Below are 27,535 nucleotides of genomic sequence, written 5' to 3'. Positions count from 1 at the left end.
GACAGTGTAATAAGTATTTTATTGCATTTTATAATGCCATTGTCAATAATTAGTACAGATTACATGCAACTAGACCTACTGTACAGTTTTTTTATTGTCTGCATGGACAGACACAAGAAGATTCAGGTTACAAATACACAGATATATGTGTGTGTTTTTATACAGCATGAAGGAAAGGGCAGTGACTGGCATTACATGGCTACCCGGGGTGGAGGGTCAGAGGACTGGGTCCACTGTCTGTCTAAAGCCACCACCCAGTCCCTGTCCCCGCCTCTTCCTCGGGTCACACTTTCAAATAACAAGAAACAGAAAGGATAAAGAGAGGTAAACAGATAAACTGAAACTAAAAGAAACAATACAGAGAGTCACTGCTGAAAATGTACACACATTCCTTAGGTTTAACCAGAGGAGAGCTGAAGTGGTAGTTCCATCGGATTCTGGCTGTCTACTTGATAATACCATCAGGCAATGCTCCACTTTGAGAGTCCCTTCCCCCTCACATGACACCTCAGAACTGTCCAATCACAAGTCAGGATTTGGGCTCCCTGTGTCCTTTGAGTCAGTCACCAGCCAATAGTAAAACACTATTACATGGATGTACGAGAGATAACAGCTATCAGTAAAGGTAATCAGTGAAGTCAATGGAGACTTTTGGAAGTAGCTTGGTTTTTGTTTGGTTAAAGTTGTGGCATTGGTTTGGTTACAGTTTGGTTACAGTTTGGTTACAGTTCAGAAGTTTGGACTAAGCAAATGGGTTGCTTTCAATGCCTTTGGTAGTCAGAGGATGAGCTGCATCACTGAGAGCCATTCCACATTTTGGTATTGAGACTACACAAGAGAAGGAGTATCAAAAATGCAACAGGGCCAGACTGTGATCTGCCTCTCTGGGACTGGGAGATGAGGTTTGTGACTGGTCACCACCAGACAGGTGTGTGACTCAGTGACACACCCATGGCGCCTGCAGATGATTGACAGCTCTGCGGGTCGGAGTTCAGCACAGGAATGACAGGGGTCAGGGGTCACAGGGAGGGGTCACAGGGAGCTGGGACACATATTGGCACCTGAGAGGACCAACAACAATATCTTTCTAGAGCTCCGCAATTTTTTTTAAAGCAAGAGAGGGGCTACATATTGTTAAATGTTTTCATCTTTCTCTTTTTCTTTTCAGAGGTTTTGGTCCTGTCTTTGAAAAAAAGTCCTTCTGAGGTATCAATACATAATGAAGTAACTTTTTTGTTTGTTTTCCATTTGTTTTTTTTCTTTCCTTAAAAATGCATAAATGCAGTACAGAGACAAAAAAGTATCAAAATAGACCTAGCTAAGATAAATATACAAACAGGTGTTACCTAAACCACTGATCTAACCTTTATTCTTTTCATTTTTTTTGTTGAGATAATACACTTAAAAAATCAGCGTCCCAGACGTTTTATGAAGAACTGAAAAAATGAAAACAAACAAAACAAAAACAAAACTAATAAACCAAGATACCTGCAGCACATAATATGATAAATACATATACTTCAGCATTAGCAGTACAGTATAGGAATCAGAGCTGAAAGCTTTACAATAGCTAAACAGGTGCAGAAAACAAAGACGAGAAAATCAAAGGACAAAATGGGAAAGAATGCCCTGGAGAGATAAGTCAAGCAATAATATACAAGAATACATCATGTTATGCCAAGCTGGAGAAAGAACAGAAGTGTTACATGGCGACCTGTGAACAATCTACATCTTTATAAAACAACTTTGTTTACAGGTGTACATTACATCTATGTACTGTATGCAGCAGTTCCTCTTGGTTTGGATATTACTAGTAATAGTGATGAGTTTCATTAAGTGTGTGTTAGTCCTCTCAGCGTCTCTGCGAGTGTTTGGCGAAGCAGGTGCTGCTGTGTTGTGGGTCTTTGGATTTCTGGATGGTCAGAGCCTCTGTTGCACTAACCCATAGCCCTGCTTCTATGCTCTTGTTATACCCTTGTGTGTGTGTGTGTGTGTGTGTGTGTGTGTGTGTGTGTGTGTGTGTGTGATGGCACTGATATATTCTGTCCATCATTACCCCCGACAACTAGCTCCCTGCAACACCAACGACCAGTAGCTCGTTGGCTGATATCATGAATATGCACACGTCAGAGCACACAGTTGAGAGGCTGTTCACATAGCTCAGTGCTAATCGGGTGCAGGAATATGGTAAGTTTTTACACAGCTGATAGAAAACTTTTCATATATAGTAAGCACTTCACAACAGACTTTGAGACGTAGAGAGTGCTTTAGATGTGGTTTAAGGAGAGGTAGTCATTTTTAATTCCATGGAAAGTGAAACGTCTCTATGTTTTTGGGCTCAAGCAGATGTGTTAGGGAGTCCAGATCGCCAAATAGCTTTTTTTGTATCAGTCATACATTAAGTGTAACAACAATTTTGGCATTCGATATTATCATCGAGTAAGTATGGAGAAAAAAAATATTTTAGAGAGGTCAGTCTCCCATTGGCTATGTGTTGAACCGTTTTGAAAAGGAGGTAGTGTTATTTTTGGTTTTTATCTTGTTTCAAGATGTCTGTCTGCCACTTTGTACTTTGTTAGAAATCAGTCTCTAATGTGACAGGAAACAGTCCTGTTTGAACACAAAGTCATCAGAAAGGTTCTTTCATTAAATAAGAAAAATCGTCTGAAGTGCAAGAGATAGTTTGACAAAAAGTATGAAAATATGAACCCAACTTTCAATTACATGATGTCCCTTGGTTGTTTTCCTCTTACATGTTTTTTTCATTATTTTTAGTTGTTCCCTCTTTATTGTAATATATAGATGTTTTTGGAATAACTCCTCCCTGTCCAAAGATGTGACTTTTGTAACCACATTACAGTACACTTCCTCTTCCTGGAAATACTACATACAGATCAAGAGGGTATGTTTGTTCCCTAGATTGAAAAAAACTCCAAATGTTCGCTACAACAGCCCCAGAAAAGTATCCTTTAAAGCGAAAAGTGTTCAAATGCCTCTCGAGTGCTTCATTTTTAGGCCTGCTCATACAGAAGTAGGGCCAGTCCTAGGATTGTGTTTGGAACACAGTTTAGCCTGAGCGTGGGAGAGACAGGGTTTCACGTCTAAGTGCTTTTTTCTTTTCTCTTTCTTTTTGTTTTTCAGAGGAACTGTGCGAGGTTTGTTAATACTTCTTTTTGGCCTCATACCTAATGTGAGTCATTCGTAACCGCTTATCATGTAAAAGCTTTGATGTCTCCAAATTCTAGTTTGCTTTACACTTTGGTTTTCGGAATGGTCAGCACTGTAACCCATGTATAATTTCAACATAATAGTTAAATGAATACAATAATAAGAATTCAAACTCCTGGTTTGTTGTCTTTTGGCCAATCCTTTAAGAAGGAAAAAAAAAGAAACTCAAAAAGGGCAAAATAAAATACAGGGTTTTTGGTTTTCTACATCTTTCTTTGGTTACCTGTAACAAAAATAAAATGGGAATAAGCAGATAATAGATTAAAATAAATGTTAAATTTGGTATGGCACTGTAGAGAAAAGTAATGCTTTTATGCTCACGGAAAACAAACAAAAACATAAATCGCACGTGCTATTCCTTTAACACAAACTCACACAGTGAATTGCAGATAGCTTCTAAACAGTAACTATTACAACCATAGAGCTTTGAATCGAAGCTGAGCAGAGTTGCCACATTTGGTGTCCCACAGAAAGAATTCCCCCTTATTTGTTTATCAATTTGGACACAGTTCCAGGCAGAACCTTTGTGGGATGAGGTATTCTCTGACTGCAGTAATAATATATATATATATATATTTTTAAAGCATTACTGATATTTCTCAACTAAATACACAACCAAAAACAAGCGAATGAGAGAGAATAAAAAAATGATTCAGCTGTTAAATAATCTGTTTGGATAATGGCAACTTTAAGTGCATTTCCAAATTTCTTGCCTGCTACACTTGGGACAGAAAGGGGTGGGAGTAGGGGTCAGGTATCACAACTTGGGACAATACTGCGTTTTTTTGTTGTTGCCAATACTCATTTGGAATGGTGTGAACAGCCAGAGTAAATCAAACAATTTACAATACAAAAACAAAAACAGCATTCTTAGAAAAGGTACGTCGAAAGAGAACGCCACCGTGGAAATATTGATCCTCAAAAATAAACAATGATAATAACATCAAAAAAAAAAGGAAATGACAAAAGCTACCACACGTTTTTTTTTCTTGTTATATTCCATAATCATGAACAGTTTTCTTTTTTAGTCACAATATTTCTGTAGACGTTTCCTCCCTCATTTCTCTCTGCTTCTCCTCTTTTCTTCTCTTTCTCAAAGTGTTCCAAGCTCATCGCTCCATCCGCAGATGGAGGAGAGGAGAAGGACAGCACCAAATGGTCCAATTCCTGCAGTCTTTTGGGGATGGGAAGGGATGAGGGTGGGGTAGGAAAAGTCTTTTTCTCACTTAGAAGCAAAGAGTTTAAAAGACGCCAGTCACTAAGTGTCTTTGCTGGGGGCAGAAGTTTGGTCAGGGACCAGGGCCACAACCTCGCCGTGGGCTCACACACTGACGTGGAGACAGGAGCCTGCTCTGCAGAAGTGTTGGAGCACTGTTGGAGGTAATCTTTGAAAGCGCTCTTCCTTCCTTCCATCCCATCTTGAAGCCTGACAGTTTCATTTCAATCAAATCAAAGAAAATGAAAAAGCAAGTGATTGACTTAAAGATGGGGAAGAAGGAGAGGTATAGGCCGACTGCACAGCCCCTGGTGACTGCTCCAAATCTATATACACATGATCCTGTGTGTGTGTCTTTCTCTTTTGAACACATACACATCTGTGCGTCTTCTCAACTGATTTTGAGATAAAACTGCTAGCCAGGCAGCCCGAGACAACAGCGAGGAGGGCGTATGCAGAGTGGTTGGGCAAGGAGGAGAGTGTGTGTCCAAACCTCTAAGGGTCTCTACACAGAGGCTGATATGACCAGGGAGGATGATGATACATGGTTTGACAAGGAACAACTGTGTGTGTGTGTGTGTGTGTGTGTATGTGTGTGTGTGTGTGTGTGTGTGTGTGTGTGTGTGTGTGTGTGTTCGCGCGCACTTGTGTGTGTGTGTGTGTGTGTGTGTGTGTGTGTGTGTGTGTGTGTGTGTGTGTGTGTGTGTGTGTGTATGTATGCATCGAGTGGTACATCTCTGAAGTGTTGGAAAAGAAACACATGGAGGTAAAGCAGTGCTCCACAGTCTTGTCTTTGCGTCTGTAAGTAATGAAGGTCATCTAACCCTGTTTGGAGTTTCTCAATGTTGTCCTTGGTTGCTTGCATTTTCTTAAAAACTAAAAAAAACATTCTCTTTTTTCTCTCTTTTCTCTTAAGCTATCTTTTCCTCTTCATGCTGACGAGAGGGCTCAGGGATTGATCTCGCTATGTCTCGTCCCTCTGGTCCATCTGGGATCTGTCCTACTCCAGCTCCTCGGTAGGAAGATCCTCCTCCAGGTCGCGCTCGTCACTCGGCAATGGCAGGTTGTGTGTGATACCGGCCAGGAGGGACACTGACCGACTGTCCTCCTCCACCTCAGTGGGCTCCTCCTTCACATGCACCTGGTGGCTGGAGGAGAGAGAAAACAGCTGTTAGCTGTCAAAGTTTTTAGGGTAGATGCCAATAGCAGAATTTCTCATACCAAATATTTTCTGGCACGTTCAGAGTTAGTTCACCAAAATACATCAACATGTATTTGCTTTGTGTCAGGGTTTTATTTGCAATAATGACCTGCTTTTTTATTTTTACATTATTCCTTACTTAAGGTTTAGTACAGTTGAGGCAACCAATGCACAAAAAACGATATACATTATACTTTATTATATAGACAGACAACACTGACTCGCTGATATATATGCCACTATTAGCCACTGTCTAATACACTGGCTCTTTTCCTTTGTGTGCATATGTCCATGTGTACCTGTACTGGTGAGGGCTGAGCGTGGGGCTGCAGCTGCCATTGCTATTGACCTGCTCCACAGTGGAGCTGACATCATCGTGGCCCACATGGAGCATGTTGAGGCTGGCTGCAGACGGAGTCACCAGGGAAGGGCTGTTCAGCAGGGACAGACTGCTCTCTGCCAGAGCCGCCTACACACACACACACACACACACACACACACACACACACACACACACAAAGAGTTGTTCAGTCACTTTAAATAGAAGCTGGGTTACATTACAGTTTTTTTTTTTTCTAAAAATATGATTCATCAAATCAGAAGAATCTAAATGGCAATAGCAAAAAATGTGTTTGTAAGTTGACACATAACTACATGTAAAACACAGTATAAGAACTTGTCACAGCTGCAATGAATTCTCTATTCTCTATTTGAATCCACTAACTTGCTAGTGAACTTGACAAACCACTAGGGGGCACTTATATACAGTGTTTCCCCCCATTCATGGCTTGTACATTAAACTCCCTGTTAAAAGTGTGTGTTCACAAGAAAGTCTCAACAGGAATGGTAAGCGAGACTGAGCCACAACCTCAACTTAAACAAACGCAAACACAGTGAAAGATCAATGTCTGCAGAAGAGAAACCAACTGAATCAACAGGAGCAACTTCTGTCACTGCTCCAAACGCTCATATCCAGCTCTCAACAGAAAAAAAAGACAAAAAGGAGAGAAATTCTAACTGGCTCAGAGACGGATTTTCTGGGACAGGCGATAATTTTATGCGGTAACCTTAATTGACAACTATTTGATGCTATAAATCATCTCAGTGGCAAAATTGCAAGTGTGTGTGGGTTCCCTGTGTATGTCTGCGTAGGAGTGAAAAGATGGGTTTAGTGTGTGTTTGTGTGTGTGTGTGTGTGTGTGTGTGTGTGTGTGTGTGTGCTTGCAGAGGTGGGAAATGTGTGTGTCGGTGTGGGAGGAGGAGGGAGGTGGTGGTAACGTCGTTAGGGAATCTGCTAATTATAAGAGGGAATTGATATTAGTGCCCTTGATTGCGATTGGCTGCTTGTGTGTGTGTGTGTGTGTGTGTGTGTGTGTGTGTGTGTGCGCGTGTGTGCGCGAGTGTGTGACTGTGAGAGAGACAGAGAGAAACGTTGAAAGGAGAGGGCATTCCTTACCTGGTAGCTGGCGTTTAGAGATCCAAAGCCCAGGCCTGAAATCATGTTTTTCACCAGAGTGGGACTTCTGCACAGACACACACACAGAGAGAGAGAGAGAGAGAGAGGTGTAAGAATCACAGATTGAGCACATATGTGAAAAGATGTCACCTCAGCCAAAGCACTCACAAGGCTCCCAAATATGGTTGTTACAAGTGGTAACATACACAGACTGTAAACAGATGATAAAACACACATATGAAAGCGTCTAATATATCTGGCGTGCAGGTGTCTGTGTGTGCGTGTGTGTGTGTGTGTGATTATCCCTGGTTTCTCTGGCGGTTGAGAGAACATCTGTTTACATACGCTAACAAGGTTTTTTTTTTTTTTTCCCCTTCTGCATCTCACACAGCTGCTTACTAATGGTGTCAACAAACAGGGAAAAACACACACACACATACAGTACAGTGTGTACACGATAAGCCGGCAGCACTTTTTTTTTATTGCTGAGTTGGCCTCTTCGTAATAATAGAGGGTCCATTTAAGCAATCATAGTGCCAGCACCCATAAGCTTACACTCACATCAACCTTAACTGTGCACTCTGTGCACTCTGTGTGTGTGTGTGTGTGTGTGTGTGTGTGTGTGTGTGTGTGTGTGTGTGTGTGTGTGTGTGCGTGCGTGCGTGTGTGTGCGTGTGCGTGTGCGTGTGCGTGTGCGTGCGTGCGTGCGTGCGTGCGTGCGCACACTTACCCGGTCATCTTTGGTGGTCTCCTCTTTTGGTATTCAACTTCATCCACAGTCCACACGGCTCCCTTCACGTTCTCAACGCGAACAAAACACTTGTGCAGACTCAGGTTGTGGCGCACAGCATTCTGGGAAAAAAGAGAGAGGAAAGAGGAAGAGCTTTAACATGACTGAGTTAACAAGTCCTTAGTATGGGTATTTTATCTAAATGTATTATCTAATATTTAATTTGTTTTCTAGTTTCTATACAGAAACTTGAATTTTGTTTATTTTGCCATAAATTAAGTTTCTTCTTTCTTTTCTTTCTAAAGGACTGAAGAGTATTGCTTGTAGCAAAGAAAAACACTTGGAGGGAATGCATGAAAAAATTGTAAAAAGCAATTTTAACCTTTATCTTTAAAGTGACACATAGTTTACACACTAATATTCTCGGATGTCTCCTGTTAATTTCAGAAATCCCTAACTTAAATAATCTGAGCTACACCTCTTAAATAAATGATACTCTATGACTTCTGTAACATTCCAGCGGGAAATGTGTCCTTGAAGAGTAACTAAACACCAGCTGAAATTGTTATTTTTGTTCCTTTACTTGAAGTTCTCACTTAGCTGGAGGTAATAGCACTCACTTAGAGTGTGTTCAGTACAAACAATGCTTTCTAGCTTGATGTTAAGTTACCTTTTAAGTAGGGTGACCTGAGGATCCTTTGTATACACACACATGCTCCATGTACAGAGCTAATACAGGGTAGCAGTTCTCTAGTAGCATTGTTTTATCTCAGAATATTTCTAATCAGTCACCATCAGCACACACACAGAAACACACACACACATCCACAGGCACTCAGACAGGCACGCAGGCGGGCACACCGCTATCTTCGTCTCACCCCCCCAGGGACAGGCCTCCCTTTTCATCTGCTATTTGTAGTTTGTTCATGCCCAATTTCATTACCAATTTTAATTCGTCTATAATTAAATCCTGCATATTCTCTCTGACACGTTGTTCTAAGCCGTGAGGGAGGGACAGGCCAGGCATGCATCACTCCTCGCCGTAATTACACACGCAGATACACACATGCACGCACTCACACACACACACACACACACACACACACACACACACACGTAATTACACTAGCCATAATCAGGAGGAACCCTTTCTCCCCCGCATCCCCTCAACCCCCGAGCCGTGATGCTAAGTTTTGTAAATGAGTCTGACCCCAATCTGCGCCCGCCACCCTGACAGTGCAAACACACACACACACACACACACACACACACACACACACACACACGCGCGCGCCAGACACCAGTGCTATTGCAATGCTATTTGCATTCGTCTCCGTGATGAAAGCCTAATTCTCCCAGTTAAAACATTAGCAGTCATTTACAGTGGGTCACAGCACACGTGCCACTCATCTCAACTCCCTCCGGCTGAGAGAGGGGGGAGGGGAAACTGGAGGCAGAATTTGGTGAAAGATGTGTACCACAAAAAAAGGAAAGAAAAAAAATCAAGAGACTAAATTTATTTTAGGTTCTCCCAGGTGTTACTAGAAGCATGAATGTCTTTATATTGTAAATGTTTGAGCATTGTCATCAGTCTGGTTGTGTTTCTGGGGCTGCCTGATGCAGGCTGGGATAGGCTACTCCCATATGATGATGAATAGAATAATGAATAAACAAGCATTAGTGATGACTTTGCAACCAGATTAGTGTTAAATGGTGGTCGATGAATTATTCAGATCCTGTACTAACCACACTGTGAAAATACTACAAAAATATTACAAGTAACAGTCCTGATTTGAAAATTTTATTTAAGTAAAAGTATGTATGTGTTAGCAAAATGTACTTTAAGAATCCAAAGTACGTACTCAAAATGCAAAAAAAGGCCCCTCTGACTGTTACTATTATATATATTACATTGGATAATGATTACTATTTTTTTCTAATTTTCTTTACATGTCGGACCAATTGTCCCCAGAAAAGCGATTTATACTAGGTGCATCTGAAAAACAATAAACTGTAGAAAATAAATGGGATACTTTTCTGGTAAGTTAAACACAAAATAAAACCTCAGCCTGAAAGCCTCCAACCCATCATGCAGCACCTTGAAATCACAATCTCATTTTTTCCTCATCTCTCAATCATCCATTTCTTTTTCTTTCGTCGTCGTCTCGTCCCTTTCGTTTCTATGATCAATGACTTCCACTCCCTGACACCGCTGCTCCCCTCATGAAATATAACGGCTTATTAAAGGACATACATCTCTACGGCCCTATTTGACTCACTGAGCTGCTATATAAATACATAAGGCCATGGCGAGCTATATTTAAAGGTCTGCGAGGCCAACGGCACAGGAAGCAGACACCAGACATTAATAGTTAAAATTCATAAAAGTCAGATGAGGAGGTAAATATATTCCTGGCTGCCCCATCTCTTAACCCTCTCCTCCCTCTCTCCCTCCATCCCTCCATCATCATCCCATCCCTCCCTCCTTGTTTTAGGGCTATTAGAGGAAGGATGGGGTCTCTCCTCACCCCTCCTCCCACTGTCTCTCTCACTCATTTGCTCATTCTCTCACTTTCCCTCTCTGGAAGAACTGACACTTAAATTAGTGTGAGTTTTCTGTAGAAATGGGTCAGCACCTACAATGGTGGGATCAGGCCGCGTGTGTGTGTGTGTGTGTGTGTGTGGGAGAGTGGAGGTTGAGCTAGAGAGACTTCAATATGTGTGATCATGAGCAGTGTGTGTGTGTGTCAGCTTTTTATGTGCATCTCTGTAATGAGGCTGTATAACGGTTAGATGTGGCTCTACCGGGCTAAGTGGGGCCGACTCTCCATGTGCCATGTTGGAGGTGAGAGAATTGTTTAGGGCTGAGAGGGAGAGAGATGGAGAAGGAGGGAAAGAGAGAATGAGGAAGAAGGAGAGAATGAGAGCAGTGGGGAAGTGTCTCATAAAGGACAGAAAGAGACAATAACTGTCAATGTCATATATTTAGGAGCTGGGCAAATGCAGCTTTAAAACTTGTGTGCAAGTGTGTATGTGTGTGTTATTGTACTTGTATCATTCTGTGTATAAGTGCTAAACGTAGGCCTTCAAAGTGAATTCACTTTCTGCAAAGTGAGGTCATTTTGGCCAATCCCTAATGTTTCGAATAACACTGCAAAGCCTGCCTGTAAATTGTGTTTCTCTCATTGTGGTCTCAGCCTGCATGTGCTTGGGTTGTGGGCTTCATCAGTGGGCACAAACCACAATTACTTTGCAGTCAATTAGATCAGCTTTTATCCAGCCATAGTTATATACAACATTTTAGTCAAAATATTGTGCTTTGATTGAACGGGCTTTAAACCTATCTGAGTCAAAACCTTCAAATAAATCTGAAGCTGCTCGTTTTCAACATCCTCTTAACAACTCCAAACCAGTTTGCTAACTGGTCTCTTCTTCTATCGCCCATCAGTTGAGTTCACATTTAGTTTTCACATTTAGAATTTGCATTAGTTACATCTAGCCAAAAGAATGTCCTGAGAGGGACACAGTACAACGGAGAGTGTGTATATCATAAGCTTTTACCTTCCATGTGGCTGTGTTTCTCCTGAAATAGGCAAACTTTCGTGTAAACCAGTTGTAGATCTCATTGAGAGTCAACTGTCTGTCTGGGGACTCCAGAATGGCCTGAGGATGGGGAGAGGAGGCACAACCAGATTTAGAAGAGGAGAACACAGATGGAGAGAGGAGATGGTGAAATGGGATCACTGGAGAGACTTACATGACGTATAAGAGAGGCGTAGGTAAAGGGAGGCCTGACATCAGCGTTCTTGTAGAACTCACAGTTCTGAGCCAGCTCTGAAAACGAGGCATGACAATTTTAAACATGTGTATTGTAACACATGTAAAATGTATACCAAATTGAAATGATAATAAATGGAAATGAAAAAAATAAAATAAATTCTAAGTGGTATTTTAAATCCATATAAGGATGGAAAAAAAATTAAATGTGCCTTAAAAACTAATATCTTAGCAGTGTGTATCTAGATGCTTGATATTATTCTCTTATTAGGCACATTTTAATCCTCACTTTTTTACCACTTAAAGCAACACTTTGTAACTTTTCCCTCTTCGGTCCCCCTACAGGTTGTCTCATTGGAACTACAGGTCGCGCGGCTCGCCGCTTCGGTCCCCCTACAGGCTGTAGTTCCAATGAGACAACCTGTAGGGGGACCAAAGTGGGAAAAGTTACATAGTGTTGCTTTAAAGACTTGTGAAAGTGTATGAATGTGACTTCATTCTCAGCCACATACTACAGTATATTGCTTGGATACCTGGAATTAAAACTAAGGCTACAGTAATTGTATTGCAAGAAAGCCAAGAGATGGCTTTCTTTGAGCCATGAATGAAAGTGATTTCTAAAGTAAGATATATTTCATTGCTCTTGCAAGGACATTTATTAAAAATATGCACATAAAAACAGCAACAAGTACCGTAAGAAAAGACTACAGCAGTCATCAACACTGGATCAAAAAACATACAATTTGAGTCCATTATAAATCAATAATTAGATAATGCCTAATAATAATAATAACAAACAAGGCAGGTACTGAGTGAGTGTATGTCTACCTGAGGCGATGGGGGTGCAGTACTTGTCGGAGTTGCGCCTACGTATGGGCCCAACACCGTGCGTGTGGGAGTGAGAGTGTGTGTGCAGGCTGGAGGAGCTGATGACTGAGGGTCCCTGGCGCAGTGGGGTGATAGGGGTGGCAGCTGAGGTGGGGGGGTGGGGAAGACCCTCTGGGTAGAGATCACTGTCCCGCTTTAACAGAGAGCCACTGGAAGCCAGGTTCAGCTACAGACACAGAGAAATTAGTTATTAATTATTAGTATTAGTATTTAGTGTGGTGTTTACAGTGTGAATACATTTGTATAATGGAGACTGATGCCATCCTAAAAAAGGTGAGAAACTTTACTTTAATAAAATGGGGTAAACTAACTTTAGTTGGGCTTATCCATTATTAATATTAAAATGTATAGTTTCTCTACTGAGGGTGGAGAATTGTTTTAGTGCAGGGACATAAAATGGATTTTCTATATGATTAATGGTTCTCTCATGTTTACTTTAAGGCTTCACCATCTGCTGAGTGCTGCTGCTGTTTACAGTGAAGCATCATCTACTGTACATAAAACAGGTTCAGGGTCAGGTGATATCAATGTATTAGAAAATGCTTTTGTGTTATATAAATACACAACAAATAAATAATTCTCTTTTAGGAAAGTGTTTCTAAACAATTCACTTAAAGGTTGTGCAATAATATTAAACCACCTGAGGTTGTACTGTAACTGCTCTGCAATACATAGAGCATAGAAATGATGCAAACACACAGTAACAAGGGCCAGATGGGCCACGAGCCTACTACTACCTTCATTTTAAAATATTTAACCTAAAGCAATATAGGGCACCATATTCAGGAAGCGCTTATGTTAAGTCACATTACATTAAAAATAAAGTCCGCAACACTCCCGATGAATATGTGTCCCTACCATTTACCAAATGTATTCTTGCACAGAACCACACACGCTCGCACACATTGAACATGCACATATACTGGATTTATACACACAGCGCTGGCTACTGCAATTAAACAAGCGCTTACAAATACAAAACCACCAGACAGCATGTTTGTAAGAAGGGAACACATGCACTCTGCGGTGGTGAATTCTTCCCTGACCAATACGGAAGAGCCATGCATGCACGCACACATGAGCGAGCGCACACACGCACGCACGCATGCACACACACACACACACACACACACACACACACACACACACACACACACACACACACACACACACACACACACACACACAAATACCAACACAAACACACACACACACACACACACAGAACCAGTACTCCCAGTCTCTCTGGGACAGCCGTTGCAGGGCTGCTAATTTAGGACTAATTAAAACGACTTTGTGTATGTGTGTGTGTGTGTGTGTGTGTGTGTGTCTGCGTGTCTGTTCTCTGTGTGTTTGGTGTCGTCTATATGTATGTAAAATGTGTGAATCGCCTTCTCTTTACCCTGCCCCCTCTCTGTACCATTTAAGCAGACGGGAGGAGGCAGGGCTGTTTAACAGGTACTTCATTAACGCTGCAACCCTGCCACATCACCACGGCAACAGTCGAACCCTGTTAATTGAGGCCAAGCTTTGTTTCCATTCCTGACGCTCCTCCCCTGCCCCTCCTCCTCCAATCCCTGACCCTGAGGCTCGTCTCCGGTGGTGACAGAACACGCCTCTTCCTGATTTCCCATTAGTTGTTAATAGCAACTGATCCCCTAGCGATCAACGCATCATCCAGACACACAAGAACACACAAACCCACACACACACACACACACACACACACACACACACACACACATTGCCACTCAGCTGCACCCGTTTATAGCCCCTCAAATTAAGACACTCTACCACTAATTGACAATTAATTTCAACATCTTCATATTTTAATAAGACTCCTCATCAATCTGAATAATGAAATATTCATTAGATACCTAATAACAACCTCACCAACCAGTGTGGACACACACACACAGACATACACACATCACGTCAAATTTCCCTTTTGTGGGCACACACTGAAAATATTGTTTTCTCTTACTGTTCTCTCTCTCTGACAAGATGAAAAATTGCAATTTTCAAATGCTGAATCGAATACAAAACTGAAGTTCAACCCGGACGCAGTTTGAATGTTGGAATGTACAACTTTCTCTGTGGAATGAGAACATTATGAAAGCATAATTTTCTGGTAAATGCACGGTATCATGACAAGTTTAAGAGTTTGGAAAAGAAAAAGACAGAAAGTAGTCCCTATGATTTCTAAATAACACATGAACCCTCACTGGTCAATAGGGGGAGTAGATACCAAGCTACAGTAAGAGAGGAACGTGAAATCCCAAGAAGGTTTAGAGATAAAGAAGAGTCTGTAGGCGAATAAGAGATACAAGCAAATGTTTGAGGTCAGAGAGTTGATGAAAAGGTCATGTAATCTGGGTTTTGGGGTGCCAGTGTGTACTCACAGGTTGGTTAAAAGGCTTTGGCTCTGAAGGGCGCATGTGTAGGTGGGTCATCATGGCCTGGAGTCGCTCGCTCTCTTTCGCCAGCTGTGAAACACACAAGGGATGGTTATCACCATGAAAAACACTATCTCATTTCATAATGCTTAGATTGATATAATGTGGTATTGACACAGAATTACAATTACAATTACACCTCAGGCAGAGAGATGAATATAAAAGTCAGCCGCCTCAGCTCCCGGAGCTCTCTCACACACTCACACTAGCCTGCAGACACACTCGTCCCCGTTTGACATTGTTAACTGCCATTTAATGGGTGCTGCTACAGCCTGTGGAAACGTTGCATCCTGCGTGTCTGTTTGTGCACGAGTACAAGCGTACACACGTGTAGCCTCCAGAAACAACGGATCTACACTAAGACAGATAGCACCATTAACATACTCACACACTGATGAGATGTGCAAATATGAGACATTCAAACACAGTGCCTGTGCTGCTGCCGTTTGTGTGTGCTATTGGAGGGTAGAGTGGTGGGCTGCCTTGTGGACTGCTGAGGGATGAGGTGACATGTCAGAGAGAGAGAGACGGTCGTCCTGATGTGATGTGACACTAGCTGCCTCTCTGTCACTTTGCGTTCCCTGGTGGTGGCTTCAGGGGCTCAGCTAAATGCTGTTTACCACCACCATCAAACACAATGCTAACCGTAACCCTAATGCTGGACAGCAGACAGATATACACAGTGATGTGAACGGGGTTTTCTGAAGTGTTTTGGAAACTATGTCAAGATGTGTGTGAAGGGGCAGCCTTTGTATTTTCACTTTTCTTACTCACTGTTTAGGAACAGCATTTCACTTGTCCAGTGTTGGTATTTTGCTTTTGCTGGAGCATTCAGATGTTTCAAGAGCATTGCGTACATGAGCCACTTTGAGAACAAGAGAGGCCATGCAGCCTGGTCCTCCGCTTTCTAGCTCATGTCTCTCTCTCTCTCTCTTTTCTCTTAATTCTCTCTCTCCCTCCTCCCCTCTCAGCCTTGCTCTCTCTTGCTGGTGACCAGAGCAGCTTTATAATTGGAGCAGCGATGGCAGCTTCCCTGCTGACTGCTCCTTTTAAATTACAAGCTCCACTGCTCTCCATAAACTCTGCCCCCTGCCTCAGACAAGTTACTGCCATTGACAGGATGAATTTGTTTGTGAGCGAAAATTAAGTGTGTGTGTGTGTGTGTGTGTGTGTGTGTGTGTGTGTGTGTGTGTGTGTGTGACAATCACCTGTATCTCCAGTTGCTGAACCACTTGCATCTGGACTCGACACTGAGCAGTGCTGCGATCATCTAGGGCGTGCTCATTGTTCAAGTGCCTAGAGGTGAAGGAAAAATGCAAGATGATAAATTGATATCTACAAATAATATATATTCTACAAAAAGATGAAAGCACTGCCAGTCCTAATTCAATGATAATTTCTAAGTTACCCTGAGTCAACAGAATCCTTGTTAAATCAATTCACAGGTCCTAAATAATGAAGAAACAAAACCCAGCTCTTTCACTTTTATTTAAACTAATTTATGAGCAGTTTCAGCGCTATAAAAATAAATCAGAATCTTGGAGGTTTATTTTGTCTAGTGAAGGACGCAGCAGCTGTGTTTTGTGTGTGCATACTTCATTGGTGCTCAGTGAGCCATGATCCAAGACAACCACCTGGATATGAGCTCATATGTTATCACATAAAGCCTTATCTTCAGACTTTCTGTTAGCTAAACTCCACTCCACATATTAACACTGGTGCGCATGTGTGTGTGTGTGTGTGTGTGTGTGTGCGCGCGCGAGCATGTGTGTGTGTGTGTGTGTGTGTGTGTGTGTGTGAATGGTGGCGCTGTTTGTCTACTCAAATGTGGGAGGACCCAGGACCTTCTGATCCTTCCCAGCCCACCCCTCCCTGTCTCCCTTCCTCTATCCCTTTCTCTCTGCTCTGTCATCGCCAAGGTTATTCACAGGTTGCTGCTGCCTGCCCGGTGTGTGTGTGTGTGTGTAGTTGTGTGTGCTGGTATATCAGAGTGAGTTTTGCTATATCCTGTGGTGTTAAATTATAATCTGTGTAATCTTCATAAAGCCACTTTTCTGACTTGTTTATTGCGGAGTGTGTACACAAGGAAATATGTGTTCGTGTGTATGTGTGTGTGTGTGTGTGTGTGTGTGTGTGTGTGTGTGTGTGTGTGAAGTGTATGACTATTGGAGTGTGTGTGTCTTTAAGAAAGCAGAAAGTTAGGCAATATCAGGCGAAGTCTAGAAATGAAACAAAAACAATGATGTCATGGCATGGCTAATCCAGTCAGATAGACTGCTCAACACAAGTGCACGATAATAATAACAAAAACATGATCTCACCCCTCTCTTTCTCTGTTTCACACTCTGTTAAGCTCTCTCTCTCCCTCGCTTGCACTTCTGTACAATCTCCCCTTCCCACTCGCCTTCCCCCGCAACTCCCCAAATGCCTATGATTCACACTCATTCCAAACAAAATCTGCCCCCAAAACCCTCCCCTCTCCCTATAGCCGGGCCATAAACAGTAGCAGTTTTTTTCCCGATGTGTCCCGACAATGAGGCTCTGTTTACTCCTCTGAGTGCTGGCAGACAAGGCTTTAACCCACATTACACCCAGCTCCACCGACCACAGCCAGAGTATTATACCAGAGGATGGGGAGGGAGGGAGGTGGGAAGAGAGAAGAGAAGAAAGGCCTGAAATAGTGGAGTGTCTCCCTCCTCTGTTCTTCTGCTCTACCCTTTTCCCTCCTGGGGCAATGACTAAGGCTGGCTGGAAGGGAGCGCACTGTCAGACTGACGGCATTATCTGTCACTGCCTCTATTTTTTTTTCATCTCCCTCTCTCTCTTACACACTCACACACACTCTTTCACTCTATCTGTCTCTTTCTCCTTCTATCTGCCCCGGGGCTGCGTGAAATGAGACACCAAACAACAGCTTTCCTCTCCAAACTTTCCCAGCCTGCCTGCATGCTTTGATCTGACTGTCCGATGGCATCACAATCACCATGCACACTTCCGTGATTATGTGTGTGTGTGTGTGTGTGTGTGTGTGTGTGTGTGTGTGTGTGTATGAGTACATATTTCATCACCAGCTTATTAACATCTCCATTGCTCAAATAGCTAAGAGTTCCACACCGATAATGAGAGTGTGAGTTTGTTTAGGGCTTCATTAAAGGCTTGTGAAGCCTTCGTTAGCAGCCACAGTGCCACAGGGATGTCCGCTGTACTGTGTGTGACAGAGGAGGAGGTAGCAGAATGTCAAGGCCAGTGACTGCATCAACACCCCCCAGTGACTCCAAACTGGCAAATAACATGATGGAAGCAGAGCGGGAATGAGTGACAGAGAAGTAAGTTTGATGTTGTTTTGTGGTGAAAACAAAAAGATGTGCATGCGGATGAGCTAATTAAGAGTAATATTCTATTTAAGCGAAGAAACAATGTGTCTGACCTTCAGAGGAAACGCATACAAGACACAGACAATAGAACAAAAAAACACCAACCAAGTGAACGAAAGACTTGGTGACAAATACTAACACAGGAACAAAGAGGAAGAGGACAGAGTTGTAGTTCCAAAGAATTCCTCAAAAAACAGAGGACTTACATAGATGTTGAGTCTGTGTACTCCTGTGTGTGTGTGTGTGTGTGTGTGTGTGTGTGTGTGTGTGTGTGTGTGTGTGTGTGTTGTGTGTGTTGTGTGTGTGGGTGTGTATGCATGAATGCGCCTCGGTGCAAATGTGATGTAACAGATTGCAACTGATGAATTAGTGAGCCAATGTGAAACACCAGTGTTGTATGTGACTGACACTCCACATTTAGCACAAACAGTAGCTTCACTTTGCTCTACTTCATCTGTAGTTCCAACTGGTGATCTGAATCAAAGGTTGTTGTGTCATTTTCCTACAATGCTACTAGGTCTAGTGTTGTTGAGCCTTTTTAAAAACAGGTATGTTTGTTAAAAGATCTTCAGAATCCGTTTGGGCCTGCTTATGAGTGAATTTAAGGACATTTTAATGTGGTCTTAAAGCTGGTTTGTGGTCGGGTATGAGAGCGAAGTGTGTAACTGCAAACTTTTGGGTTCACAGCCAAGACGTTTGCACATTTGCACATTACCACCTGAAATTGAAAACAATGCTGAAGTAAGACAATATTGCTGATCTTTATCTGTGTGATGTTTTGAAAAAGTCTGAGAAGAAGTCTGGAAATATTGTCCTTCTCCAAAGTAACTAAAGACACATTCAGGAGCCAACAGGTTTAACAAGTGTGCTGCTCAAAACAGAACCTCTACCACTGTTTTCAACTGCAGCATTAAATATACAGTATGCAGAAATGTAAAGCACTTCAGTTTTGAAGTAGTCATCCATATCAAGTACTAATATATGCTTTTCATTGTTTAGTGCATTACTTCCATCTGTAACCTCAACCTACGCATCATATTTCATATATTTGGGTGGTTGTTAACTTACTTGATGAACTGTCCCATGTCCTCACACAGTGCTTCACAGCCTGGCCACTTACACTCTCCATGGCCGTAGAGAGGATGGGAGCCGGCATGCTCCTCATGACTGTGAGGAGAGGATACACACAGAAAGAGTGAGCTAGTAAAACGGATGTTACGTTTTTCATATGCTGTTATGTACATAACACATACAGCAAATAAAAGCAATTACTTTCTCATAATAACAAGCAAAGCCTTAATATTCCACTCTTTCACATACAAACTCACACATGCTAAACTAACTGTAGCAGCAGAAGCATCAATACAGCCATCTGAGTCTGGTTAGCAGTCATTTAGTTTGTACAGTTCAGGAAGCCAAGTGCAGAGAGAGGAGGATAGAGCAGAGTGGGGTCAGTTACAGAAGCCAGGCAAATAAGGGAATTGGTCCAGCAACCTCAGAGGCACATTCTTAAGTCCATGACCTGTCTCTCTGTCTTTGGCGTATGTGTTGTGCATGTGTGTGTGTTCTTATGTTTCAGGAGTTGACACAGAGTCGGCACAGTACCAACCAGCCATGACTGATTGGCGGCGGCTGCCGTCATGTGCTGGTTGTTCTTTTGTGGTGAGCTTACGTGTGCGTGCACATGTGTGTTTTTGTGTGTGCATCTGTGCATATTTATAAGCGTTTGTGTATTTGTATGTGTGTGTGGCGATAAAAGCCTGGGCCAGGTTTGGTTTGGGCATGGGGTAAAATAACTGTCTCTGTGTGTGTGTGTGTGTGTGTGTGTGTGTGTGTGTGTGGCAGGTCCAGTAGCAGATGTGGTTCAGACCTGGACCTTCGCCTGCGACTGCTGTCTCCACATATTTACACGAGTGTGTATGTGTGTGTGCACGTGTGTGTGGGGACTGGGATGGGGATCTCCCAAATCAACATCAGAAGGTTGTCTAACAAAAAACATTTGTCTCGCAGATGGAAACATCCCTCTCCCTTTGCTTTTTCACCTCTTCCTGATCATATGTGCTGGCTGAGGTTGGTGGAGTTTGTGTGTGTGTGTGTGTGTGTGTGTGTGTGTGTGTGTGTGTGTGTGTGTGTGTGTGTTGGCTGTGGTTGAGTCAAGTTAGAAGCAGCTCAGACAGCAGACATGACAAACTGCTGGCAACCACATTCTCCTCCACATCAACCATGCATTAGCTTAGCAGGCTAACACACTTATGCTACCCTCTTCGTGTCTACTAAAGCCACCTCTGTTGGGCTACCAGCAGCACATTGTAGCAGCTAACAGTTTGTGATATATTTTATCAACTAATAGAAGCTCTTTTAATTTAATTTGAACTGATACTTGCACACCGACCCTGAGCTGTGGCAGGAAAAGTTAACCCCCTCCTTGATTTTTCTTTGTTTATGGAGAAGGATAACCCGGAAATGAGTAGGGGGAAATGCGATGCTACCAAGCCACGGCCAAGCGGACCAATCACAGTTGATGTGGTCTGCGTCGCCGCGACGTGTTGTTGCATTTTTTTGAGAGGTGCACGTCAGGTTACGGCGTCGGCTACGGCATACCTACTGCGTTGATTTAACGCTGGACTATAAATTGGACTTAAGTCTTGTCCATTCATGTTTGTGTACGTGTGAGTGTGTTTCTGCTACTCACTGGCTGCTGGGGGGTTGGCCACCTTTGGAATAAAGGGGGACATGGTCATCTCCGCTGTCTGACTTGGTGAAGGAGGATATCCACTCAAACAGTCTGGCTCTGAAAGATGGAGACAAGCCCGTGAGCAGCCAAAAAAAAGCCAATGGGACAACACAGTCCTCATACGTGGGGTACAAGTACTCCTAGCACATGCATCCCCAATATGTCAACATGGTAACAAGGAATTTATGTCTACAGCAAATTCAGATCCACAAATATAGATGACTCTCAGAAATAATTGCCATTTTAGCTAACAGATGGCCTGCACACACCATCCTCTCCTCTCCTCTCCTCTATACTATACTTGCATGTGGTTGACAGCATACTGGCAGAACTTACTGAACCCAAACACACCTCCTATCAAATGAGCTGAGAGACATTTACACCCTGGTGATGTGTGATATGCTGCATATGCTTGTGTTTACTACGTAGGTATGGATGAACAGCTAAAAGCTAAAAGTTAAAAGCCTGAAAATGACAAGAGTGTGTGAGTTAGAAAGACTGCAGGTCAAACAGAGGACAGACGCACCATCACAATGTGGATATTTGAAGTATTTTAACATATTGTACATTACTGTACCTGTCTCTCTTTGGGGTGTGGCTATGTCCGTTGACCAGGCTGTGCAATGGGATGTGAGCACTGGCAGCTTTGGGGAAGGCTGAGGTAGAATTGGAGCTATTGGTGCTCAAGTCCAGGCCCTCGGCCTGTTTTAGGGCCTCCTCACTGCTCTGCACCCCTGACACCTCCTTCCACAGCTGTTGGAGGTCTGACGGACACATTGCTGCAGAGAAGGAACGCACAGTTAACTTGGCAACCTAACTCAGTTGATCAATTTCACAGGTTCAGTGCAAATATGATTATATGATATTTAACTTAAGCTAATTCAAACAAAGCTAAGAAGAAATATTGTTAATAATAAGTCAGATGAGACCACAAATAGACACTGTAAATAAACTGATGTAACAGAGAGCTGTGACTAACTACTGTATTCTAATCCACATAAAACAGAAACAGCAACTATTACAGTCCCTTGGAGTGGTTAAGAGAGGAAAATAGGACAAACTAAAACAGACAAGAGGTTCATTTCTGCATGTTTTTGTTATTTTTCCAGATATCCACTATTCCTCAACTATTTCCTAATCTCTGTTGGCAATTGCTACTGTCCACTAGCACCACCGCTCCTGTCACTACCACTATTTGTCTGTCTAACATCACCAGGGTGGGTGCACACTTTGAATTATTTCTAGTCGCAGCTTTGTTATTTCAGCTCCAATTTCACATTGAGAGACGCCTAAAATGCCACAGCTACTCCGATGGATCTTACCATGCATGCACATACACATCTGCACATACACATTCACACACACACACACACACACACACACACACACACACACATACACGGACCTCGCAGCAATCCAAATATTATGTCTGCTTTGTCTGCATTCTTCTGTGGTCCCGCCAAAACAAAAGTTCTCACTCTGGAGGAATTAGGGCGGTGTGTGCCTAGATTTCTATACATGTGTGTGCGTATTATCCAAGAAACCCGACCAATCTGTGGACACGCCCTGAGAGTGAAAGTGTGAAGTAGTTAGCAATTGTTAGATAAAGTGTTTCCTCTTCTGACTTGTCAGACTAGCTTATACCACATCCATTCAATCAAAACACGTATAAACATAAATACAAACATGTAGATATGTAACTTTAGAGGAAAAAAAGAGAAGAGAATCTTAATTTTGTGTGCATTCAGATGAAAATGTACTCTCACAATTTTACTCAGCTAGCGTTGACAGATACAAAGAATTTGTAGAGGATGAGAGTGCTTGTGCTAACTGTTATAAATGTACACACCCACATCTGGCTGATAGGGTTATATTTTTTTTCACACTGATGTCTGTAGACATGAGCCTTAGTTAGAAGGTGGGGTCTAACAGGATGAAGTCAAATCTAATGGATTTTTTTGTATAAGAGTGAAGAAACTGCTGAAACACTCTCAATGATGGGTCTGTGCTTAGAAAAAAACAGTTTGATTCTCATTAAAATTAGTTTCAGTGTTGTTATTAATGAACATTTGCAGTTATCAGATATCAAAGTGCCTCCATCTTACTGCAGTAAGAGAAATAAACAAAAACCACAGCAGGACCCCCTCATGTCACCCCCCCACTAACTACTCACCGGACACAACAGCCCTTTGAGGCGGGGCAACAGTGTGTGCAGTTGTGTGTGTAAGTGCGAGTGTTTATGCATGTGTGTTTGTGTGTTTGTGTGGCATGGCTGGTCAGAGGAATGCGCTGGCTCACGCCTGGCTGAGCCGTCACAATGGACCAGCTCTTTCACACTGCAGGGAAATTCCACTCTGATACGGAGGGAGAGAGTGAAAAAGAGAAGGAGATGCCAATGCCAAATGTTTGCAACTGTCTGAAAAATACTCTTCCATCCAAAACTGTGACCTCTGTCTTTTTGTTTTCAATTTGTATCTGCTCTCTCTGTAAACTGGTAATTTCATTTACCGTAATCACAAAAGGGTTCTGTGCAAGTCTTGGGTGTATTAAGCTTATTTGAAATGAACTTTTTAGAAATTAAATTGATTGAGTTTCTTTTTCTTTTTGTCAGATTCAGAGTACAGAGCGAGTATGAGAGTTTGTGTTCTTGTGTGTGTGTGACTGCATGTGACTATGCATGAGAAAAAGAGAGCGATCAGACAGACGGAGGGAAGGAAACTGGTCTGTTTGGTCAACTCAGTCAGCGCTTTAGCAATGTTACGGCCACTTTAGAGCCCCTAAAGCATTCTCCACGTGTGAGGTAGTGTGTGTGTGTGTGCGTGAGACATTACTGTGACAAAAGTGGACAAAGACACACACATATACACACATGTTCACTAAGGGCGGGCCAGTCAACAGTCAACATTTATCATTCTAAAATCATGCTGACAAAATGAAGGGACTGTGGGAAAAGTTACATGTAGGAACAAAAAAAATCCAGTGGGCACAGCAATAGCAAAACGATGATGTTCTTGTGTCTGGCTAATCTCAAGTACACACACACAAGCATATACACACTCAAACAAGCACATGCACACACCTCCAAGCAGGGGGCTTAGTGGCATATTTTACCTATTATCCAAATGAGTACCTTCCACAAACCCACCAATCAGGTTTCCTTTTATCTTTTATAGGCTGATTAACTTAACAGGCTTCACATGCGGCATTGGATACAGGCCTGAGTGTGTGTGTGTGTGTGTGTGTGTGTGTGTGTGTGTGTGTGTCTCTGTGTGACTGAGTGTTGATGGTTAAGGTTGTGTATATGAATGTATGTGTGCGCGCATGCACGTACCTTGCTGCAGAGACTGCATGGCGGCGGTGGGCTGCAGTGGGACCAGACCTTGTCTCTGGAGGTTGAGGATGTGCTGCTGCTGAAGCTGCTGCATCTGGATCAGCTGCTGCTGGAAGGCCAACTGCTTACTTCCTAACTGCTATGGGCCAGCAGACAGAGGGTAGAAAAGGTTTTTCTTACTTATTTCATTTTATCTATTAATTCTAAATTGATTTATATCCATTCTGAAAATAAGTCATAAACACCACCACTGGTCCTTGTTCACATGCGACCAACTCATTTATTTGTCAATTTGTGACCAAAATTAGCACAGCATGCCAAAATGTGTATTAATAAGCCCTCTGATCATTTTGTTATAGTATACTGAAGCAGGGCAGAATCTGCTTGCACCCACAACAAACAAATCTGAACCAAATGCCAGATTTTGACAGTTGCCCTTGATTTAGTCTTTTTTTTCTTTTACATCTAAAAAAAAAGCCCCTCCCTGTTCTGTTATAATGCTTTCAGTTGGTCTGCTTGGCCCATTCAGTCTCAACAAATTCAAGTATAAAGTCAACTAACACCATATGAAATAAAGTTCTGTATTAAAAGGAAGAAAAGCACAAAGCCTGAGGACCCTGAGGATAAAGAGAAAGAGAGAAGGGAATGAGTGAGGTTGAAGGGAAAGTGGGATAGACTATGGCGCATGGCGATAATGTCGGTGTGTGTTATGGTGATAAATGTCCCCTTTCCTGCCCTTGCAGTCTGGGGCAAACCTGGCCTGTGCTGTGCTGTTTGAAGTCTCCCCTCGACCAACCCCAAGAGAGATGGACTTTATCTCTCACAGATAACTAGTGGAGAGGAAAAATAAATAAATACAACTTGAGGAATTGCTCATTGTGAGTGCAGGTGTGTGCGTGTGTGTGTGTGTGTGTGTGTGTGTGTGTGTGTGTGTGTGTGTGTGTGTGTGTGTGTGTGTGTGAGTGAGAGAGAGAGAGAGAGAGAGAGAGAGAGAGGCAGCCTGGAACTCTTTGAACAGAGAGGATCTCACAGGAAGGGCAGATAGGTCACTTCCTTTCAGACTTGGTGCCTGGGGAGAAGAAGTGTGATGGCAATGTGTTTGTGTGTGGGAGGGGGCTGTTCGGGAGTTGTAAGGGGGTGTAGAAGAGTAAGCACAACAAAGATTCTTTACAAAAGAAAAACAGAGAAGGATGAAAAAAAAGAGAAAACACCTTTTTTGCCATACAATGGTTTAATGGAATTTGGTTTCTGTGTCATGCTTACATGATTCAGTTCTTTGAAGTAAACTGCCAAATTCTCATTTGTTGTAATAAACGGTCCATCATGATCTGAATGTCGTGACTGAACTGTTTCCTCCCGTCTTCCTCTTTTTCTTTCACTTTCCATCCCTCCTGCCCACCCTTTTCTACTTGTCTGTCCATTTTATTTTTTCCAGTCCCCCCTCTGTCGCTCATTCCCTCCTGGGATGGTTCTTTAAAACACACACATTGTGTGTGTGTGTGTGTGTGTGTGTGTTTGTGTGTGTGTGTTCTGTTTACATTAGCTGTGGCTGAGTGGCCAAAGCTAGCGCAGTAACAGGCTGTCAATGTGATTTATGAGCACATCACACACTGTCTGAGCCTGCCAGTCACACAGATGCACACACATACACACACATACACACACACACACACACACACACACACACACACACACACACACACACACACACACACACACACACACACACACACACACACATACTGTAGAAAGACACTCGTAGACGGGCACCCACATGCACACGCACACATCTCTTGTGATGGTCAGAGTCACTTCATTAAGCTGACTCCTGACCAGTCCCAAATGCACCGGCAACACACTCAAACACTGACTCAACATACACATACATACTCTTTCTTTCAATGCATCACTTCCACACAGACAGGAAAGTGAGGAGGAATTGCAGAAAAGAGGGAAAAGGGCAAAAAGTCACAGCCACTCAAGCACAAACACTCCAAAAGGCAAAAGAGAAATTTTCTGTTCTCTCCCTCCTTCCTCCTCTGACTTCTTTGTCTCTTCCTGTTCTCTGGTTTTCTGGGTGTATTCAAGGCCTGCTGGACTCTGAAGTTGGTTAAAATCCTGTTCCACTCCTGGTCTGCCGAACACTACTCTGACCAGTATCAGTTTATAGGGTAAGAGACAATTTTCCTGGCTGATGGCTGGTTATCTCACACCTTCAGACAGGCTTACACACAGTACATAAATGAAACACAACCCTGCCTCAATATCTGACAGTACCTGCTTGACGAGGAGAGATACGAGAGTTGCCTTAAAAGGTGTTTTTTGGTTTTGATTGATGGCTCGCTGCAACTGAAAAACACTGACTGCTAGAAATGGCCTTAGTCATATCAGCTGTATGCAGCTCTGTGGGGAGGCATTTTCCCTCAAGTGTATGTGTTTGTGCAGTGAACCGTCACCCATCAAAGCCTCTCCCTCTCTGCATGTATGTGTAGCTGTGTGACCAGTGTTTGCACTTGTCTAGTTGTTACAGGACAACAAACCTGAAAACTGGGACAGCCTCAGAGAGAAGGGAGAGAGGGGAAAGCGATTTAGACACCCTCTCAACATGCGAGTCAACCACAACTGGTTTGCTTTGGTCACGGTCGAGTTGGTTGACCGCTGTCGGAGAAGAGGTTGTGTGTGTGTGTGTGTGTGTGTGTGTGTGTGTGTGTGTGTGTGTGTGGGTGGGGATTGAGGAAGAGTAGGAGAAATCTAGGATATGTCTCCTCATGCGTTTATCAGAAAAGTCTCATGAGGCCCTACCCTTAAGTCTGTCTCCTGCATGGCCTTCTGTGTGTTTGGTAATTCTGGTGAATGAGCATTCATGTGACCAAAAAGTCTCTGTTATACACATACAGTCCACACATGCACAAACAGGCACATACACACACTCTTGTACATGCAGGTTACAACAGTAGTCTTGTCTGATCAATTGAGATCCTCTTTGTTGTGCCACAATGTTATCATAGTTGATCCTCTGATATCCTACTGTACCACAGCGGTGGTTAAACCTGGTACTGTGTGTGTGTTCATGCATATATGTGCGTGTATGTGTGTGTGTGTGTGTGAGAGAGAGAGAGAGAGAGAGAGAGAGAGAGAGAAAGA

The 27,535-nt window shown here is 42.8% G+C and overlaps 1 protein-coding gene across 3 annotated transcripts in view; it reads right to left on the bottom strand.

The window, feature by feature from the left end:
• The window catches only part of foxp4 (forkhead box P4), a 92,799-nt gene continuing 65,264 nt past the window's right edge, over nucleotides 1-27,535 (bottom strand). For 2 of the 3 annotated variants that reach the window (XM_031323235.2, XM_036002070.1), the window contains exons 6-18: nucleotides 24,392-24,530; nucleotides 21,638-21,839; nucleotides 21,019-21,117; nucleotides 19,395-19,493; nucleotides 16,161-16,248; nucleotides 14,899-14,982; nucleotides 12,437-12,662; nucleotides 11,589-11,665; nucleotides 11,393-11,494; nucleotides 7,832-7,953; nucleotides 7,102-7,168; nucleotides 5,945-6,114; nucleotides 1-5,592 (exon numbers count right to left, since the gene is read on the bottom strand). In XM_031323235.2, coding sequence (XP_031179095.1) covers nucleotides 5,445-5,592; nucleotides 5,945-6,114; nucleotides 7,102-7,168; nucleotides 7,832-7,953; nucleotides 11,393-11,494; nucleotides 11,589-11,665; nucleotides 12,437-12,662; nucleotides 14,899-14,982; nucleotides 16,161-16,248; nucleotides 19,395-19,493; nucleotides 21,019-21,117; nucleotides 21,638-21,839; nucleotides 24,392-24,530 — 1,623 coding nt within the window. In that variant the 3' untranslated portion in view covers nucleotides 1-5,444. The remainder of the gene's footprint in view (nucleotides 5,593-5,944; nucleotides 6,115-7,101; nucleotides 7,169-7,831; nucleotides 7,954-11,392; nucleotides 11,495-11,588; nucleotides 11,666-12,436; nucleotides 12,663-14,898; nucleotides 14,983-16,160; nucleotides 16,249-19,394; nucleotides 19,494-21,018; nucleotides 21,118-21,637; nucleotides 21,840-24,391; nucleotides 24,531-27,535) is intronic. The other variant, XM_031323253.2, reaches the window with a different exon arrangement.

The sequence above is a fragment of the Sander lucioperca genome, chromosome 6, assembly GCF_008315115.2.
Source record: "Sander lucioperca isolate FBNREF2018 chromosome 6, SLUC_FBN_1.2, whole genome shotgun sequence".
Classification (NCBI taxonomy): Eukaryota; Metazoa; Chordata; class Actinopteri; order Perciformes; family Percidae; genus Sander; species Sander lucioperca.
Note: the sequence above shows the minus strand (reverse complement) of the source record. Positions and strands in the feature narration are given on the sequence as shown.